Source organism: Clarias gariepinus, chromosome 8, assembly GCF_024256425.1.
Source record: "Clarias gariepinus isolate MV-2021 ecotype Netherlands chromosome 8, CGAR_prim_01v2, whole genome shotgun sequence".
Lineage (NCBI taxonomy): Eukaryota > Metazoa > Chordata > Actinopteri > Siluriformes > Clariidae > Clarias > Clarias gariepinus.
In genome coordinates, this window is record NC_071107.1 from 31,150,090 (window position 1) to 31,171,594 (window position 21,505).

Consider the following 21,505-nt stretch of genomic DNA (forward strand, 5'->3'; position numbering starts at 1 on the left):
TGTCCACTTTCTGATCTTGTAACCTGGTGACTTTTATGCAAACCTCTAAGCTTATTCATAACTCAAATTAATATATTTTTAACCATTCCGATTTTATATGAAGTTCTCCAAAGCGTTTTTATTTCTCTGCCAATCACAATACCTTTTTCTTACAACCGTTATAGACATAAATGTGAATTTCTTTCCTTTAATGTTTTAAAAATCTATAAAGAGTTGAAGCAGATCTCTCCTGTGTGCTGACTGGTCTGGGTTGTTTTGTGGCGTGTTGTCTACAGTGTCGTATAGATGTGAAGTGCACAGTCATCCTGATGGTCGCAAAGCAGTTAAAATGTGTTGCCAAAATGGTCGAGTGATGTTTGTGAGAAGATGCTACCCTGCTTTTTGACAGCTTTGAATGCTTAAAGTCTTCAGCCTCATGTGATGGACTTGACAACTTGACTGTCTGTGCGATTTCTCACCACGGCATGGACAAACATAAGCCAACCACTTGCCCTCCACACCGGCCTCGTCTATATAGCATTCTGAATCGCGGTGTGAATAAATAATGCTCCTCATGCCATTCAACCCAAACAGCGGCACGGATATAAAGGATCCATAAGTTTTATCTATGAACGAATGTCCTGAATTTGTCTCTGTTTATTTCTATTTAGTTATGCTCTGCTTAGTTTCCATGAAAGGCGCACTGAGTCATAAGGTCTCCTCAGCATGTTGAATTTCACACGTATTTATTTTCAGGATGGTTTGGCAAATATGGCGGTTCAGTCTGTTGCTACGTTGACTGGAAAAATAATAAGATGCAGGTTAAATCATCCTGTTCGTGTTCTGGAGCCATACAAACCAAATGCAGATTGCAGATGCACTTGCCTAACCCCGGGCAATTAAATGCCGTCAATCTAATACATTATTGGAATTTCACATTCTAGGGACGCCATGCCAGTGTATCAGTATCTCTGCTCTTTCTCTCACTGCCTGTGAACGGGCTTGATACAGAGCCGCTAGTTGCTACATGTTGATGTGAGTAAACTGTGCCTTGCTCCAAAGTGCTCTAGCGGGATAGTTTGCACCCAGAAGACAAAGTGTGTCCTCACCCGGGTGTGCAGTGTTATCGGGCGTGAGTCGGGCTGTGCAGAAGCTACTCTTGAGAAGTAGCACATCATTAGGAATATATTAGCAACTCAACGCTCCTTCCATTGTCGACACACATGCACGAGCTAGGTAACGGGAAACCCACTGGAATCAGATTCTACCTGTGGGACCTGTAGTTCAGGACAAAAAATGTCTCTTTATTGGATAATAGATTGGTAATCATATATTCATTTTATATATTGCTTATTCTTGAAGGGATCCCAGGGCCCTAATATAAAAATGCACTTAGATCGTGCAAACTCCATGCATCCAAACTGGAGAGGAGATTTGAACCCTGGAGGGGTGAAGTGACAGCTCTAAACTCAAGACACTAGTTTGTTGTTGTTTTTTTATCAATTATTCTGTTTAACATCCATTGAGATTGATTAACTCTTTAAATCAAATTTAAAGCAATTTACTCCCCAACCATGCTTAAAATTATTATTATATAATTTTAAATGTAATATACATTTTGTTAGCATAATTGTATCATTATTAATGAGTTCAATAGTAGAATGCAGCGCAGGATGTTAATGTACATACTCCAATGGTTTTCATTAGTGTTGACACAAAAACAGTGTAAAAGATTTGATAAAAATCCAAAATTTGAACTGAGGGGAAAAACAAGAAAAACAGTGCATTTATTTGTGTCCTCTGTGTCTTCCCCTGTCTTTTCCAGCATGATGCATTCTCAGAGAGTGGAGGAGGAGAACAGATCAGCGCTCCAGTTCTCCAGGGCAAACAAATCCAGGAACAGGATGAATCTGAGCTAAGGTTTCCCAGTGTACGTGTCAAACCACGGGAGATGTAATCATGCCGAGCGGGGCCGCAGGCAGGCAAACACACCTGTCGTGGTCACATCCCACTCTTAGCTGTCTCCCACATGCACATACATACTCATCATGGTCCCTTATTATTTTTACCTTCCACAGAATCACATGTGTTAATTAGCATTTCGGGAGTCATACAGAGATTCTAGTGGTCTTTAGGTGTTTTTATTTTTATTTTATTTTTTCATGCTTTAAAGCAGTGATTTCTATTAACAATAAAATATTGATCCCATAAAGTTGGATGGAATTTGATCGATTTTGATCTGAAACAACAGGAACTATTTATTCCAGTTTAATTGTGGCTCCAGGAGATACCACTTACCAAAAAATATTTAAATCCACAAATTCATACATATGATACACAGGTTTTCCTGATTAAGAAATAAACATTATGTAGCATATAAAACAAGATTTCCTTTACATTACATTAAATTAGATGTTCTCAAGCACTTCCACTGTAAAATAAATTCCATATGCCCATCATGGCAGGATTATTTTATTTGATATTTTAATAATTCATTAGTTTGTTTGCTGACCTTTTTTGAATTACAAAGGTTTGATTAAAGTCTGCTTGACCAATAGACTTATGATTATATAACAATAAATATAGTTAGTTTGATAATGGTGAATTGGGATTTCCGCCAATGTAGCTAAATGTTATAGGACCTCGACCTATTCCTCACTGACTCCTGAGGGTGCACAGGTCCCACCTTGAGAACCACTGGATTAAATTAAATTAGTTACAGATACTCAATTTTAAAACTTCAAAGCCTGGTATCATGGGAGTATTAAAAATTTATATTTCCTTATAGTATATACATGAAACTGTATTATGAATATATTTGTTCTTGTTGTCTATCTATTGCATCCACTAAGAAAAAAACACCAGCTGAAAAAGGAGGGGGCTTCCTTAAGCAGACGTGCAGGGTTCATTTTTCTCACACCTCTTCGTCAAAGTGAATGTGGGTAAACAGAGAGGGGCTTGGCTGCAGGACAGAGGAAGAGAAGGCAAACAGTGGGGAGACAGACCTGGGGTGGACGAGGGTACAGAGGTATTACTCAGCCATGCCATCCACTCATGCCATCGCCACTCAGGCGGAGGGGATCCAAACTTCATGTTGGGTTCATGTACATGGTAGAAAGCAAGATTTTAAACTTAGCATTTTTAATCCTCTCTTTATTTTAAAATGATTATATTTTAAAGACAGTTCGAGTGGAGAATTTATAGAAACCAACTGAATGACATTTCAAGCTGAACTGGTTATAAGTGCTGGCAACTCAGCCATGATTTGGACTATAGCATGACTCTTGTGTGTATATGATCGAAGAGGTGTGTGAGTAGTCACTTCCATCAACAGCTCTCTTCCTACGTCCTCCTCCCCTCCCCCCTGCCTTCTCACCCTTTGCTGTATGCATGGGCCCTGTGTGTGGTGAGAAAGTCAGGTGCTGAGGCTGACACCCAAACTGTGAGATATGACATGCTCCTCGTCACCTCCAACCCCTGCTCTAATGTCATCTCCTGCTACCGTGACAGTCTCACTTCACTATGGTGCATTTCCATGCAGTGCCGAGGTGATGAAGTTAGAATCAGCATTTACGACTCTGTTTGACGATCCTTTCTCTCAACAGGTGTTCTTACATGAGTTACAGGTACCCAGGTTTTCCACTTTGCAGCCCGGTTTCTTGGAAGCATTCAGGACCAACATGGTTTCTTTGGTAGATTTTCTTTTTTTTCCCAAAGTTTTCAGTATACAGATTAAGATCAAAGACAGAACTTAAAATTATGTTAAGAACAAATAAACAATACAATACAAGCCTAAAATGGTAGTACTTATTTATTTTTCTGATTTCTTGATTTAAACAGAGAACTAATGAGCCACTTTATAAATCAACATCTGCATCTGTAACTCAGCGCAAACTCCATCTCATGCACAGCATGACTCTTTTGAACATGGCTGAGTCTCGCAGGTCAGTCTTTTACACAAATACTACAACCCACAGCTAGCACCAGAAAAATAATGCGCTTATTAAAAAAATATTTCTTATTCTTTGATTACATGAACAGTTTGCTAGTTAAAACTGGACTGGTGCCACAGTATGATAAAGGATACAGCATCCAAGACATGGTAAGTTCTGGCCATAAATAAAATTAGTAATTAGTAAATAGATTTACATTTTTAATTCTTCAAAGGTTTACATGGTGTTACCCAACCTGACTTGAACTTACACTTAATTTTTCATATTATCCAGATGGAGCATGTATGTCCAAGCATTGTCTCAGATAAAGAACCAAACTGTTTAAGTGATCCTTCGCTTTTACCCCAGTTGCTAAGAGATCATACAGCACCTGAATCCTCTGAATGCATTAAAGAGGAAATGAATGCCCACACTGACCAAATCTCCAGGTTGATTATACTTATTGTAAATACACAGGATTATTTTAATCCACTCTATGATTCTAACACTGCTTATTTGTACAGCCCTCAACACCATGAAGATGTGCAAAGTAGTTGCAGTAGAGCCTGGAGTGTCAAGGTTCCCCTGTCCATGGAGGATATTTATTCTCGCAGCATTGTACTGGTAAACAATGTAGAATTTTTATGTTGTTTTTCATACTTTTTCCAAGTGTTGTATGCATATCTAATATGATATGTGCTCCTTTTCAGGCTAAAGCATTTGATAAGAAGATGTGGAGCAATTATGTATAGTGAAATGATTTTAACCTTTCAAAACTGCACCATAACTATCTCCTTTTAGAGAGGGTAATGGGAGCATTTATTAGGTAGTTTCTCTATGTAAACAGATATGCAATAATATCAATCGTGATTAAGAGGGGCTTCATGTTCAAAAGACCAAGCTAATGAAAAAACAAGTAATTTAATCATTTGGAATCTTTCTGCGACTTCTGAAGAACAGACCCTCAAACAGCATCAAGACATCTTTCAAGGACCCATGGTTGTGACTTCACTGATGTTTAACCCTTTTCTTTAAATTACAATAAGCTATTTTTTTGCTATTTTTCTCTGAAACTTTCATCCATCAGACTGACCAACAACTCAACCACTTTTAAAATCAGATGCTCCTTTTCAAATTAAATTTAAATTTTATTTGTCACATACACAGTCATACACAGTACGATATGCAGTGAAATGCTTATAATGGATTTTCACTTGTAGCCATTTTTAAAGGTAGATGTATCCCCAGTCTGATAAAAGGGAACCAAATATTAGTCTTTATAATTATAATAATAATAATAATAACAATAATAATAATAATAATAATGGCAATTCATTTCAGTGCATACATTTAACATTAAAATATGTGTATTTATGTATTGCATATCTATGTAGGCCTAATCAATAGATAACTGTTGATTTTATAACAGTTAAAATAATGTTGCATAAAGGTTTTTTAATTTTTTTAAATAAAGATTTTGAAAAAGAAGATGGTCTATCTATCTATCTATCTATCTATCTATCTATCTATTTGTTGAAGTGATGTGATCATAATTCACATAGGATAAATGCAGTGAAAGGCAGGTAAGTATATACCTGTATGTGCATTTTATTTATTACTTGATCTAACTAAAGGGTTAGAGTAAAATACATTTTAATTAATTATTTATCTAAACTTCATTTATGTGAGCATAAAAATTATTTGTCAAAGAAAATGAATGACCTGTAACAAACAGATTTTTTTTTAATGAAAATTGTAGCTGATTTAACTTTTTTCTTACTTTTTTTTACAAGACTTGATGTAATTGCGTGGGTGAATTTAAAACCCTTAGACTATTCAAAATACTTCCCCACCACCAAAACACCAAAAATAACACGCATGCCACAGTTGCTTCCGTGTTTAACCAATCACAGACCTGTCGGCGCATATCAAAGGATCAGGTTAGCCAATCGGCTGCGTTCTCAGCTGCGCGCGGACCGCTGGAGCTATTTATGAGGAGCCCGAAACCTCTACAGTCCAACAGAAACGCGTAACAGTGAAGTGTCCTGTGCATGGCTCTGCGCTTGGACATCTCCTAGAGTTTTTTTTTTCTTTGGATAAACAGGCTGCAATAAACATGGCTTCAGGTGGAAGCGAGTGCGCCGGAAAAGCCGCCCAGTACCGTGTGGACCATCTGCTGAGCGCCGTGGAGAACGAACTGCAAGCCGGGAGCGAGAAGGGAGACCCGACCGAGAGGGAGCTGAAAGTGAGTCTGGAGGAGGGCGAGCTGTGGCAGAAGTTCCGAGAACTCACCAATGAGATGATTGTGACCAAGAACGGCAGGTATGGAGTTACATGCCAATTTTATTATCTCTAAAATACTAAAACAGAATACACACAAAGCACATAAGAAATATGAACTAAGAGTTATGTAAAAATAATAATAATAATAATTACATAAATACCTTTTTAAACAAAAGAATAGCTAATAATAATGATGATAATAATAATAATAAAAACAACAAGGGAAGAGCCTTATAAGTAGTGGTTCCTGCTTAAATATTATCTGTACAAGAATCTAAAACTTTTTAAAATATATTTTTACTATTTTTGAGACTGATTTATTACAGAGAAATACTTACATTTCGGCATTCTGATATAATTGTATTTATTTCTAATATATATTTTGATTGGCAATGAAGAACAATATTTCTGAGTTATATAGTATAAGTATAGTATATAGGTATAGTATAATATTGAAATATATACTCATCTCGAAATAATCTTATTATACAATATATATTTTTGTAAATCTGCTTTTAATCTTTTTTTTTTTATGAAGGCAAATCCAGACATAAGCCTAGTAGTAGGATTTTGGTATCCTGATTAATTTGTCAGTATTCACTTTTAAGAAGTTTCAGCTATTTGCATTTGTGGTCATGCTTCTAAATACGTAAGAAGTTTTAATTTCGCTTTAGGACGCAACCTTAACGCGCGCGCGCATGTGTGTGTGTGTGTGTTTTGTCGGTACGCACAGGCGCATGTTTCCCGTGCTGAAAGTCAGCGTGTCCGGTCTGGATCCGAGCGCCATGTACTCGTTCCTGCTGGACTTCTCGGCGGCGGACTCGCACCGCTGGAAGTACGTGAACGGGGAGTGGGTGGCCGGAGGCAGACCCGAGCCTCGCAGCTCCAGCTGTGTGTACATGCACCCGGACTCCCCAAACTTCGGAGCGCACTGGATGAAAGCTCCGGTCTCCTTCAGCAGAGTCAAACTCACCAACAAGCTCAACGGGGGAGGACAGGTGAGGACTGCGCGTTTTCTAAACGACACAAAACAACAAGAAGATCTGTCCAAGCCTGTTCTCTTAGTTTTTCCTACTTTGGGGTGTATTAACACTAATTCATTATAATGACACAAGATGTATCAATGCTGCGCATCATATAAAGTATGCCATATATACGTTGCCACGTTTGCCCTCGGATTCTCATCAGGCACAATCTGATTTATACATATTTTTATGATTTTATCACACATTTTATACTCATTTGCCTAATTGTCTTTTGATTCTGAAAAACTGATTTGCGACAATGACCATTGTTAAAAGTGTTATATAAATAAATATGAATTGAATTGAGCTTAATCATATTAAAATCAATCATATCATACACTGAAAACTTATTCAACTGCTTTCTGTTCTTAAAATATGTATTCATTTGGCAACTTGAGTTTCAGTATTGTTTCAGGTACTTTCAGTCAGAAAAATGTTTTTTTTTTTTTTTAGTAATAAACTTAAAACCAGGCCTCTGAAAAGCAACATACATAGAAGAACCTTTTTTTAAATATATATATTTAAAAAAATCTTTATGTCACTTGGTGTCTTTTTAGGGTCTGAACAGTACTGTACTGCTTCTTTGTATAAACAAACAAAAACAAACCTAATTTTATTTTTAAATAATCAAGGTTTGTCAGAAGGACGTATATCCTATTAAACCAAGATGATTACAGATGATTTAAGGTTTCTTTGCACAGTTCCTTCTTTTACATGCTATTTTTTTTTTTTTTACATCACTTTGTTGTGCTCCTCAGATCATGCTCAACTCTCTACACAAATATGAACCACGCATCCACATAGTTCGGGTCGGAGGGCCAAACAGAATGATTACCAGTCATTCTTTTCCTGAAACCCAGTTCATAGCAGTCACTGCATACCAGAATGAGGAGGTGAGTCGCATCATACATCAGTGTTAAAGCATTATATTAACATGGTTACGTCTATATGTTTATATCTGGCTAATTTCTTCTTTTTTTTCTTTCTTTTTTTTCAGATCACTGCACTCAAAATTAAATACAACCCTTTCGCCAAAGCTTTTTTAGATGCCAAAGAAAGGTATATCAATGAATCATGACAACAAATGTGTTTAGTTTGGATTTAGTTTGTATCGATTTAATTGAGATGTCAGAAAGGAAAACCTTTTTCTTTTTCTTTTTATTTTGCTCTGTAGAAGTGACCACAAAGAAATAATAGATGAAGTCTGCGAGAACCAACAGTCCGGCTATACGCAATGTAAGTTTGGATTTTAAATTGTTTATTTTCATCATTGGGTATAATTTTTTTTAATGATATGTATTTTAAATGCTTTAAAATGTCATATGCTAATTTGTTTATTTCTGGCAAATCTACCAGTTTTAACACATTTTGTCTTCTCTGTGCGTAGTGAGTGGCTGGTTTCTGCCAGGAAGTGGATCCCTCTGTCCTCCTGCGAACTCTCACCCTCAGTTTGGTGGCGCTCTGCCTCTGCCGTCCTCTCATGGTTGTGAACGTTACTCCACACTGAGAAATCATCGCTCCTCACCTTATCCCAGTCCCTACCCTCACCGAACAACCTCCCCCAGTAAGAACACATGTGTACACACACACACACACACACACACACACATTTTTACTTTCCACTCACTGGCACACATGACCTATGACTCCCATACCATTAATGAGAAACTCAAACAAATGCCACTGACTGGAGAATGTCCTGCATTCCTGAAGCCTTTGTGCAGCCCGGAGCTCATAGTCGTAAACATGCATCCCTCGGTCATGAAATGTTTGGTCCACTGGCCTCAGCCATATAAATATGCATGTAAGAGCACATGAAACAGTTCAGCGAGTTATTTTTGTTGCACTGTAGATGACAGCGTTTATGTCAGAGATAAAGTATGTTTTTTTGGTTGTTTTGCAGCTGGTTACTCGGAAAACCCTTCAGCTTGTTTGTCCATGCTGCCCGCCCATGAGAACTGGTCCAGTCAACAGATGTCCTCTCACTCCAGCATGGTCCATATGGGCCAGCACTCTCCCCCCAACTCCAACCCCAGGTCAGCGCTTTCCTCCACGTGATAATAGAAATAGGCAAACACAAATTGTCACTTTGCGATTCACAGGTTATGGCACCTATCTGTATATTTGCCTCTGAAAGGTAGAAATTCAGTATTAACAAGTTATCCAACAGATATCTTTAATATGTCTTTTGCAGTATAGTTTAAATATGTTGACTCTAAAATAATAAATAATTTATAACGAAAATAAATCTTGTTTACAGATTACATATATTTGTATTAAATAGTATATTCCACTCATGTGGAATAAAATTCTATTTTGGAAAATCAAGTTTATACTCACTATACATACTTGATGTTACACACTGACATTATGTGTAGATGTAGCCTACCACAATGTCCGATGAAACACAGTGTTGGTGTTTTGTAGGTATTATTTTGTTGTTACCTGCCTGTGATATTTTCCCACCAATTTTGCTGGTTGTGTTTCACCAAAATATAAACAAATTAGCAGCATAATTCAAATTACTGTGACCCTGACCAGGTAGTAACTAAGGGTGAATACATAAACACTGCACACTTAAAATTGGTCATTAAAATGTGGTCATTCATTGTTACTTAAGCTAACAATAGATAGATAGATAGATAGATAGATGGATAGATAGATAGATAGATAGATAGATAGATACTTTATTGATCCTGAAGCAAATTCCAATGAATAGACAGATAGAGGATTTGATAGATAGATTGATATAGATGTATGTTGTATACTGATTATCTAAGATCTCTTTCACATTCTGCTTTGTTGCAGTCAGTACACCAGTTTGTGGACTGTAGGAAACGCTCCTCTGACTCCAGTGTCTCAGACAGGTGGAATGGCGAGCAGCTTGGGTTCCCAGTATCTCCGTGGATCTGCCAGTCATTATGCCGGCCTGTCTCACGCGACGACAGTGCCAAATCCTGGATCTCCGCTCTATGACAGCACACCTGGCACTGACATGCAGAACACATCTCCTTACGACAGCACCACCCACATGCGGCTGGCCGCGGCCTGGACACCCATAACACCTCCTTCCTTATAGATGGCGGAGTACCTTGCACTGATTTTTCCAGTGATAATGTCGGTTTATGAACTAGCACTCAATCTATGCAACAGCACAAAGATGTGAAGCCTGAATTCCAATGTTTATGTGCATTGAATTGAGCAAATTCTTTACTCAGCAGGAACTCAGAGTGAATATAGGCCTTGTCTGGGGTGTAAATATTACTGCTGCTTCCATCAGTGCCTTTCAATTTGTTTAAATAATAATTTGTGCAACATTTAAAAATATTACATGTGGGATTATTTATGGTTTTATAATGGAATGGCGAATGTGTTATGTACAGACAATCATTTGTACAAAGTGTAAATTGATTTATTTTCACCTCAGGATTCGGTTTTCAGCATAAATCATTCTTATAATATTTTTTATTTGTGAAACCAACTTGGCTGGAGCTGCACAATTGCTACAGAGCTACTGAATCTTAATTACAGAATAAATAAAATTATGAACTGATTGAGAATGCTTTCAAAAGCACTTTTTGAAGGTCTTTGACACATAATAATGCATTTTTTTTCAAGAGCTATATTGCACACACAAAAAGGTTCCATTAGGATAATAAAATAATAATAATAATAAAAAGTTAGGATTTCTTTGGAATGGGACATAATCAAGGTGGGAAAATGCTCATACTTGAAAGTTACTTAAATTAAAGTATAGAATTTACTGCAATATTCATCTTGTATTGAATTTAACTAGCTAATTACTAAAAGCAATGATAATCTAACATGGCTTTAGCAAGGAAATAAGCTGGAGTTCATGGTTTCTGGGGAGGCCACGGGAAACCTCATTGTAGAGAAGTCTTTGTTTATTTCTGTATACTGAAACTGGGCCAAACTAGGGCCACACACTGCAGTTTGGTGGCTCAGGGTCGATGTCATGGGGGTCCACATGGCCCAGGCCCTTCCTGCCAGACAGGCTTGCACAACGAATCATCACCCATCACAGTTTTTACTATTCATTCATTCATTTGTCCTTTATATTGTGTATAAAGGAAAGGGTCATATCCCAATCCCATATCCCATATCATACCTAATATGGGGGGGGGCTATCCCAAGAGACTTTGGTGCCAATCTTTCGCAGAGCACACACACACACACACACACAGAATTGGGAATGCCATTTAACCTATTCTATATCTAAATGAACCAGAATACCCTGAGGAAACCCTCCAAGCACAAGAACATGCAAAACTCTACGCACAGAGGACCGAGGTGGGAATCGAACCCTCAACCCTTAGCACACTACATCATCAAGACTTGTATACCAATCCCCCCACCTACAGTGGTGTGAAAAACTATTTGCCCCCTTCCTGATTTCTTATTATTTTGCATGTTTGTCAGACAAAGATCAAAGATAACACAAGTAAACACAAAATGCAGTTTTTAAATGATGGTTTTTATTATTTAGGGAGAAAAAAAATCCAAACCTACATGGCCCTGTATGAAAAAGTAATTGCCCCCTGAACCTAATAACTGGTTGGGCCACCCTTAGCAGCAATAACTGCAATCAAGCGTTTGCGATAACTTGCAACTTGTAACTTTTACAGTGCTCTGGAGGAATTTTGGCCCACTCATCTTTGCAGAATTGTTTTAATTCAGCTTTATTTGAGGGTTTTCTAGCATGAACCGCCTTTTTAAGGTCATGCCACAACATCTCAATAGGATTCAGGTCAGGACTTTGACTAGGCCACTCCAAAGTCTTCATTTTGTTTTTCTTCAGCCATTCAGAGGTGGATTTGCTGGTGTGTTTTGGGTCATTGTCCTGCTGCAGCACCCAAGATCGCTTCAACTTGAGTTGACGAACAGATGGCTGGACATTCTCCTTCAGGATTTTTTGGTAGACAGTAGAATTCATTGTTCCATCTATCACAGCAAGCCTTCCAGGTCCTGAAGCAGCAAAACAACCCCAGACCATCACACTACCACCACCATATTTTACTGTTGGTATGATGTTCTTTTTCTGAAATGCTGTGTTACTTTTACGTCAGATGTAACAGGACACGCACCTTCCAAAAAGTTCAACTTTTGTCTCGTCGGTCCACAAGGTATTTTCCCAAAAGTCTTGGCAATCATTGAGATGTTTTTTAGCAAAATTGAGACGAGCCTTAATGTTCTTTTTGCTTAAAAGTGGTTTGCGCCTTGGAAATCTGCCATGCAGGCCGTTTTTGCCCAGTCTCTTTCTTATGGTGGAGTCGTGAACACTGACCTTAATTGAGGCAAGTGAGGCCTGCAGTTCTTTAGATGTTGTCCTGGGGTCTTTTGTGGTCTCTCAGATGAGTTGTCTCTGCGCTCTTGGGGTAATTTTGGTCGGCCGGCCAGTCCTGGGAAGGTTCACCACTGTTCCATGTTTTTGCCATTTGTGGATAATGGCTCTCACTGTGGTTCGCTAGAGTCCCAAAGCTTTAGAAATGGCTTTATAACCTTTACCAGACTGATAGATCTCAATTACTTTTGTTCTCATTTGTTCCTGAATTTCTTTGGATCTTGGCATGATGTCTAGCTTTTGAGGTGCTTTTGGTCTATTTCTCTGTGTCAGGTAGCTCCTATTTAAGTGATTTCTTGATTTAAACAGGTGTGGCAGTAATCAGGCCTGGGGGTGACTACAGAAATTGAACTCAGGTGTGATAAACCACAGTTAAGTTATTTTTTTTAACAAGGGGGGCAATCACTTTTTCACACAGGGCCATGTAGATTTGGAGTTTTTTTTCTCCCTTAATAACGTAAACCTTCATTTAAAAACTGCATTTTGTGTTCAATTATGTTGTGTTCAATTGTGTTATCTTTGACTAATAGTTAACGGTTTTTGATGAGCAGAAACATTTAAGTGTGACAAACATGCAAAAGAATAAGAAATCAGGAAGTGGGCAAATAGTTTTTCACACCACTGTACCTACCTGTCCTAGCGCCGCCCTTGAGGTGGCTTATCAAACTACCAAAGCTGACACTGTAAAAGCATAAAATAACTGCAGAGGATAAAATTCTCAATAGCTTTTCCTTATGATTTGTAATTAAAATGTTTGAGATCTAAATAAAAGTAAAGCATGTTAATTTTTTCACATTTTTTTTCATATGGCACTATTTAATATCAGTAATGATAAAGTTAACAACACACACATGGTACAGCAATAAAGCACAGGTACTCAAGTATTTTCCACTCCAACGTATAATTATATCGAATCATGAGCAAACTCAATATAAAAGGGAAAGAAAATGATTAAAGCTATGAAAATTTTAAAATAATTATTACCAAGGGTGTAATAGTGTTGCCAGAGTAAAATATATTACAGGCGTTCAGTTCCCTTTAAACTACCAGCAGGTCACCTGATCAGAAAACCTAATCATGTGACCCAAAGCATAAATCAAAGTATAGTGAAAGTCTACTACAGCTGATACAACATCAACTAAACAATCCTCTTTCTCATCCAAATCTGGAAAGGTTTTTATCCAGTCTGCCAGTTTGTCATTCTGTGCAATAAGGTACTAAGAAACAAAAAGATAAGTAATTAAATTAATAACAGTAATTAGGTAGTAAACTATAAAATAAAATATTCATTTCTGTTTATTACTCTAGATTTATTTATACCTGATCCACATGTGCTTGTGCATTTTAGCAGCATAAAAGTATGTTTTGTATGTTTTATAAAAATCATTGCCATCCCGTTCTTCAGTGTGGACATCTATAGAGTAACACCACAACTGGAACCTAGAATCCCTTCACCTATCCTCCTGTCCACTTAAATATTCATATCTGAAATATATCTGCATGCACATGATAAACATTCACAAATCCTTGGACTTTGAAAGTAACAAGATTATGATCTGATCTGACAAGAACACACAACAGTTTTAACTTAGTTTAACATAGTTTTGAGTTTCAAATTAATATGGAAAAAAAGGAATCATCATGCTCGCAAAACCACTCTTTCACAATGTGAGACTTGGCATTGTCAACATCAAAATCAAATCAAATCAAATTAAATTAAATTCAAATTTTATTTGTCACATACACAGTCATACACAGTACGAAATGTAGAGAAATGCTTACACGACCGCCAGTGACCTTAAAAAGAGAATTAAAGCTTAAATAAGTAATAAATATAAATAAAAGAAATACAATAGAAATTTTAAATAAAATAAAAAATAAAAATAAATTTTAACTAGGAAAAATAGAACTAAAAATAATAACTAAAAATAGAAACTGAAAATAGAAATATACTGTACAAATAGAAATATAATGGTCATGAAATATAGAAATATAATGGTATAAACTGGTCATGCACTATGTTCAGGTCATCAGGTGATTTAGTTTTATTGCCATATAACATTGCTGAGCCTAGACCTGACCAAATGAAGCAATCCCAAATCAAACACTGCGTCCAGAGGCTTGTACAGTGGGGACTATATGTGATGGGTGCATCCCTTCATGCGCTTCCCTGCTTACCTTGATAGACTCATCGCTCTGGGTTAGGTTCAATCTGGACCCATCAAATCACACAACCTTTTTCCTTTGTTTCAGTCTTTATGTTCCAAACTGAAGCTTTTGTTCCTGATTAGTCTCACTAACAAGTGGTTTTCTTATGGCCAGACAGCTGTTTAGTCCCAATCCTGTGTTTTTGTTGCATTGTGCATGTGGAAATCCTTTTACTTCTCGGTGGAAACTACTTTTTTTTAATGCAAAGCAATTAAATATTTTTTATCTTAAATATTTGCTTATTAAAATAATTTTTTGAAAGCCAGAAACAGTATATTTATCTATTTTGTAGGCTCTTAATGAAATCAAATAACAACACTGTGTTACACAAGCTTAAAGAGAAACACATAGGTCTGTTTGAAGTCACAGCACTGGCTTGCTCTCGGCACTTTCACGGCTTACTCTGCCCAGTGCCATTCAGCTCTGTTTACTCTCCTCTTATGAGCAAATTCCACTCACTTAAGTGAGGAATTGCATCTATCTAGAGGTGTTTAGGACGGTCAGATGTTTAGCAGTGCGGCTCTGAACAGACACAACGGAATGTCAGAGCTAACACCAAGTTCTGTGACCCTGGATTATGAAACCATTGATTTTAATTGACACCTTTATGACAGGGACATAACTCTACTCTGGCGGTCTTTCAATTTCCCCCCTTGAATGATTCCAGAAAGCTAAAAAAAAAAAAAAAAGTATATAAAATTTTCTGTATCATGGCCGACCCCTGCAGTCTGACCGCTGCTATCTAACAAGCTCAGATACATAATAATAATAATAATAATAATAATAATAATAATGTCACTGTACTGTAAAATGTATTTTTACATTTAAAAGTAGTGCAATTGGAATGCAGAACAAGGGATTTCTTCTTTTCAGTCATTTTAACATCAAAGTAATTTCAGAACTTTGAAACCCCAACAGAATGAAGTGGTGTTTTGTGTTGTTTATATTAACTTCAATTGATCATGAATATCATGAAATGCTTTGATTACACTCCTGATTGTGTTTAATGGTGTTCTAAATTGCTTTTGTATGTTAAATATTAATTACATGACTTGCAGGTCAACAACTGCATGTTGTCTTGAATGGTCCCAGTAAGTTTAGGGTGGACTGGGGCATCATCAATTATTGAGGGAATGCTTAAAATGTCATGGATTAATTAATACATTTAAAGTTGCATTTTTGTATCTATAAAGTATTTAGCCCTCAAACTTCATAGAGTGCCACCAGGTGGCACTGCAAACAAGTAATAAAATCTACACTGACAAAATCGACCTGTTCTTTGCTTATATATATGTGTGTGTGTGTATGTGTGTGTGTGTGTGTGTGTGTGTGCGCGCTGCTTCATGAAGGAAAAGAATCCCATTCAATGTGTGTGACTATTTCGCTCCCATAGATTCCAGGTGAGGCGGCACAGTGGCTTAGTGGTTAGCACTGTCGCCTGGCACCTTCAGGGTTATGGTTCGATTCCCAGCCAGATACATTTCCTGCCTCTGGAGTTCGCATGTTCTCCCCTAGCTTGGTGGGTTTCCTTCAGGTACTCCAGTTTCCTCCCACAGTCCAAAGACATGCAGATTAGGCTAATTGCTGTTCGCATATTGCACATAGTGTGTGAATGAGTGTGTGTATGTGTGTGTGCCCTGCGATGGATTGGCACCCTGTCCATGGTGTACCATGCCTTGTGCCCTAAATCTGTGGCATAGGATCCAGGCTCCTCCCCCCCTGTATACAGGAGTGAACGGTATAGACGATGAGTGAGTGCATGCGTGAGGCCTGAGATCCCTTTCATCTCTGTCCAGGATTCTTTCATTTGATTGCTCCTGTTCGACCTGCCACAGCACATCATTGAGACCACATGTTTGATTTGGCACCACGTACCATTCCTGATACGGCTTTTTAAAATTTTAATTCCAGACTAAGATGCACTATGTAAGTGAATTGTGAATTGAGTTTTGGACAATTAATAAAGCTGATCAATCCCAACAAAGAATAAGGATCAGTTCAAATCTTACCAGGCTATCTGAATACCGCCATAAACACACACCAAAAGGAATATACTTTCATATAAGTATGGTGCACCAGGCATTTGTAACATAGCCTTAATGAAAATCTACAACGTACACCTACCTCTGGTCACCTCTTGGTGAGTTTCCTTTGCGGTTTCCTCACGGAATCCAATGACATGCCGTGGGTAAGTGTGTGTGTGCGTGTGTGCCCTGTAGTAGGTTCAGGGTTTACCCCTCTCTCATGTGTAAATTCTCCTGAGCTCCAGGCTTCCTGTGACCCGATACAGGATAAGCGTTGTCAAAAATCAATGACTTAATAAAGGAACCTACGCCAACATCCTAGTAGGTGCAAAATTTACAGGACCATAAACAAACCTATTACTCCAATGCTGCTCATTCTGTGATCAATCGCTGATGCTGTTCAGCTAAAGAGATTATTAAAGTACTAACATGACTTACTATTAATTATACAAATCGGTCCATCTTATAGTCTTATGTACTCTACTGGGGATGAGAATCACCCTGTGGACCACTATTATATTCTATTGAAGCAAAGACTCATTTTACAAATTGATACTGAACATAATTAAGTACAAGATGAGAATCACTTCAGTACTGTTTTCCACTGAGGATCTCTCCGGGTTTGATACTGGTCCTGACTAATAGAGATCCCCCATGAGATCTAATGACACAACATGACACAGCATTTAGTCTGTAGAATCTGGTGACTGTGGCTGGTAAATTCTATGCTGATAGTGTTCTTAGGCTGTAAGAGCTTAAAGGCTTGAGCAGGGCCCCTCAGTCCGTAAGCACTCCTGAGTTGCCAATGATCCAGACCATCTCTCCTCTCCGGACCTGTCTGACTCATCCTGGTGCCCTGCTTCTGGTTGGAGATCTTGTTGCATGGAGGCCCTGTGTGGTCTGCTTGGGATGCAGGTGGTAACTAGAGATGGTTCCACTTGACCATGAAGATGGTCCTAGACTCGGCTGATGCAGGCAGCTGTTCTCTGATGGCTTGTGATTGCTTCTTCTTTGTCTTTCGGCTGTTCCCTTTCAGGGGTCGCCACAGCGAATCATCTGCCTCCATCTAACCCTATCCTCTGCATCCTCTTCTCTCACACCTACTAACTTCATGTCCTCTCTTACTGCATCCATAAATCTCCTCTTTGGTCTTCCTCTAGACCTCCTGCCTGGCAGTTCCAACCTCAGCATCCTTCTACTGATATATCCACAATCTCTCCTCTGAACATGCCCAAACCACCTCAATCTGGCCTCTCTGACTTTATCTCCAAAACATCTAACGTGGGTTGTCCCTCTGATAAACTCATTCTTAATCCTATCCATCCTTGTCACTCCCAAAGAGAACCTCAACATCTTCAGCTCTGCTACCTCCAACACTGCCTCCTGTCTTTTCTTCAGTGCCACTGTCTCTAAGCCGTAGAGCATCGCTGGTCTCACCACTGTCCTGTACACCTTTCCTTTCATTCTCGCTGATACTCTTTTATCGCACAACACACCTGACACTTTTCTCCACCCATTCCAACCTGCCTGTACCCGCCTCTTCACCTCCATTCCACACTCTCCGTTGCTCTGGACCGTTGACCCCAAGTACTTAAAATCCTGCACCTTCTTTACCTCTGCTCCCTGTAGCCTCACCGATCCTCCTGGGTCCCTCTCATTTACACACATGTATTCCGTCTTGCTGCGGCTAACCTTCATTTCTCTGCTTTCCAGAACATACCTCCACCTCTCCAAATTTTCCTCCACCTGTTCCCTGCTCTCGCTACAGAGCACAATGTCATCTGCAAACATCATATCCCATGGGGACTCCTGTCTTACCGCATCTGTCATCCTGTCCATCACCAGAGCAAACAAAAAGGGGCTTAGAGCCGATCCTTGATGCAGACCCACCTCCACCTTAAACTCTTCTGTCACACCTACAGCACATTTTACCACTGTCTTACAGCTCTCATACATGTCCTGCACCACTCTAACATACTTCTCTGCCACTCCAGACTTCCTCATACAATACCACAGCTCCTCTCTTGGCACCCTGTCATACACTTTCTCTAAATCTAAAAAGACACAATGCAATTCCCTGTTACCTTCTCTGTTCTTCTCCGCCAGCATCCTCAAAGCAAATACTGCATCTGATGTACTCTTTCTAGGCATAAAACCATATTGCAGTCATTCAATAGTCCAGGACTGAAATTCCCACAAACAGTTTTGCATCTAAGCCTATAAATAATGAAACTAGACTCTATATTAACTTCAAAACATACCGAATTTCAAGCCTCCTAACACACAGTATGACTGCAAATCAATCCCTGCTACCTGTATCTGAGTCTCATTCCTCCAATCGACAACCTGATCATTTTGATTAATACATATTTCCTCCCCCTTTTCAAATTAATTTCCATACTTTTGTTTTAAGGAGCTGTTTTGCGACAATGACCATTGTTAAAATTGATATATGAATGAAATTGGATTAAATTAAATTGGTTGTTTTTTCTTTCATTGAGCCTCAATAGAGCTTGTCTTCCTGATCGTCTGCCCACCTTCAGGCTGCAATTCATACAGCAACAGGGAAGGTTGCTGAATAGGCAGCAGTTTTTCCACAGTCTGCAAAATGTGCTTCCTGCATTATGCTGCAATTAGTGCAAGGATGTGTAAGTGCTTGTTGAAAATAATCCAGTTCCAAAGAGTTAGGGCATCAGTCATGCTACTGTGTCTTCTCAAGTTTTGAGATTGGCATGGCATAGGACTGTTGATTGACAGCACGCCTGGTGAACTGCAGAGGTCTTAAAAAAACATGTAAAATATTGACTATTTGCGTGAACCTAATGTAATTGTCAATGAAGGCCTTTGATACTTGAAATGCTTGTAATTATACTTCAGTATACCAAAGTAACATCTGTCAAGAAGATCCAAAAACACTGAGGCAGCAGACCGAATTTTGCCTTGCGCCCTGATTTGCCTGGGTTCCAAACCACTCTGGGACCCTACACAGGTTACGTGTTATAGGTAATTGATGCATGTTTGCTCAGTTTAGCATTAGTTTAGGCAAAAAAAAAAACTTGTCCTGTTTCCATTGTTTCCTGAACAGTAATGAGACTGAGGACACAGGCTTTTTACCTGATACATCACTAAAGCAAAATGATTTGAAACCAGCAGGCAAACTTGTTTTCTTTGTAAGAGACATTCCTGGAAAGGTTTGGCAGTGGAATCAAAGTATTTTGGCTTATATGTTCCTTAATATTTCTGTGGAGGTTCTGCATGATTTGCTCGGCAAATACACGTTTCCAAATAACATGCCAAGTGTTCAAAACTTTTCTATTGATGTGGCCAAAACATAAACTGATGTATTTGCTTGCTTATCTATCTATCTATCTATCTATCTATCTATCTATCTATCTATCTATCTATCTATCTATCTATATCTGGGATACACTCTCTCACTACTGGCAGGTCAGCTCTAAGTTTTATTCTCCATAGAAATCGGTGTTCACCGTAAGGTCACTGGGTCTAGTTCAAATTTAAAGTAGTCCATGTTTATTTTTTAAAGAAGAAAGTGTATTTACAAAAGACTAGTAAGTGATATACTGTAGCTTAAAAAACAGGCTAGGGTGCCTCAACACCTGCTGATTGCTTTTCACCTGAAGACATCAAGTGATGCAAGATAAGTGCAATTAAGTTTTGTACAGGACAATTAAAATCTCAGAAGTTGCAATCTTCTGGTCACAAGTTATTACCTTGTACACACAAGTTATTTATCTTGTATGAACACAAGTCATTTATCTTGTGCACACACGTTTTCTGCATACAGATGTTATTTATCTTGGGAGGGGCTTACTATCTTATGTAAACAATGTTTTTATCTAGTGAGGAAGTTATTTATATTGTACGCACAAGATATCTTATGTAAGCTAATTATTTATCTTGTGTGTACAAGGTCTTGTGTTATATACTGTATATTTTATATGCGAGATATTATCTTGTGTATACAAGTTATTTATCTGCAGAAGTTTAAGCACATGCTATACTTTTAAAGACTCATGCATCATTTTGCATTTCAGAGTGGTACTTTCTCTACAGGTCATTAATGCAAAAACAATGCCATTTTCAGACATTTGACACGTGAAGAATAATAGTGGGGCCAATAGTGACTCCATTTTTATTTATTCCCCCTTTTAACATTCACAGACGCCTTCACACACAACGGGCAATTTGGGAATGCCAATTAGGCTAATATGTATGTCTTTGGGCTGTGGGAGGAAGCCCACCAAGCATTGGGAGAACATGCAAACTCCATGCATGCTCCTTGAAGTCCCCAGAGATGCAAGGCGACAATGCTAACCACTAAGCCATTGTACCGCCTAAATGCCACACAATATGTACAGTAAGTGTGTTAAGAGTCTTATTTGTAAACCATTTTTTAGAACGCACTCACTCTTATTCATCATTCATACCGCTTTATCCTATATATAGCGTTGCAGGGGGGCTGGAGCCTATCCCAGGAATTCCAGGTGGGAATCAAACCAGGACCCTGGAGGTGCAAGAAATGCCACTGCTTCCACGAATACATGATATGAATGTGTTAAGGGTATTACAAACATTTGTGACTCTTTTTTTAAGAACATAAAACACTAAATAGTAAAGTAGTAAATCACCTCCTATTGGCCTCTGATCAAGGTTGTGTAGCCATGCTTGTAT

General features: G+C 38.4%; 1 protein-coding gene across 1 annotated transcript; it reads left to right on the forward strand.

The window, feature by feature from the left end:
* Positions 1-5,920: 5,920 nt before the first annotated feature.
* Positions 5,921-10,705, forward strand: tbxtb (T-box transcription factor Tb). The gene is made up of 8 exons (XM_053502487.1): positions 5,921-6,233; positions 6,928-7,192; positions 7,978-8,112; positions 8,217-8,278; positions 8,394-8,455; positions 8,607-8,783; positions 9,123-9,255; positions 10,028-10,705. Exons 1-8 carry the CDS (start codon positions 6,028-6,030, stop codon positions 10,296-10,298), a joined length of 1,311 nt encoding a protein of 436 aa, XP_053358462.1. The 5' UTR covers positions 5,921-6,027; the 3' UTR covers positions 10,299-10,705.
* Positions 10,706-21,505: the final 10,800 nt, after the last annotated feature.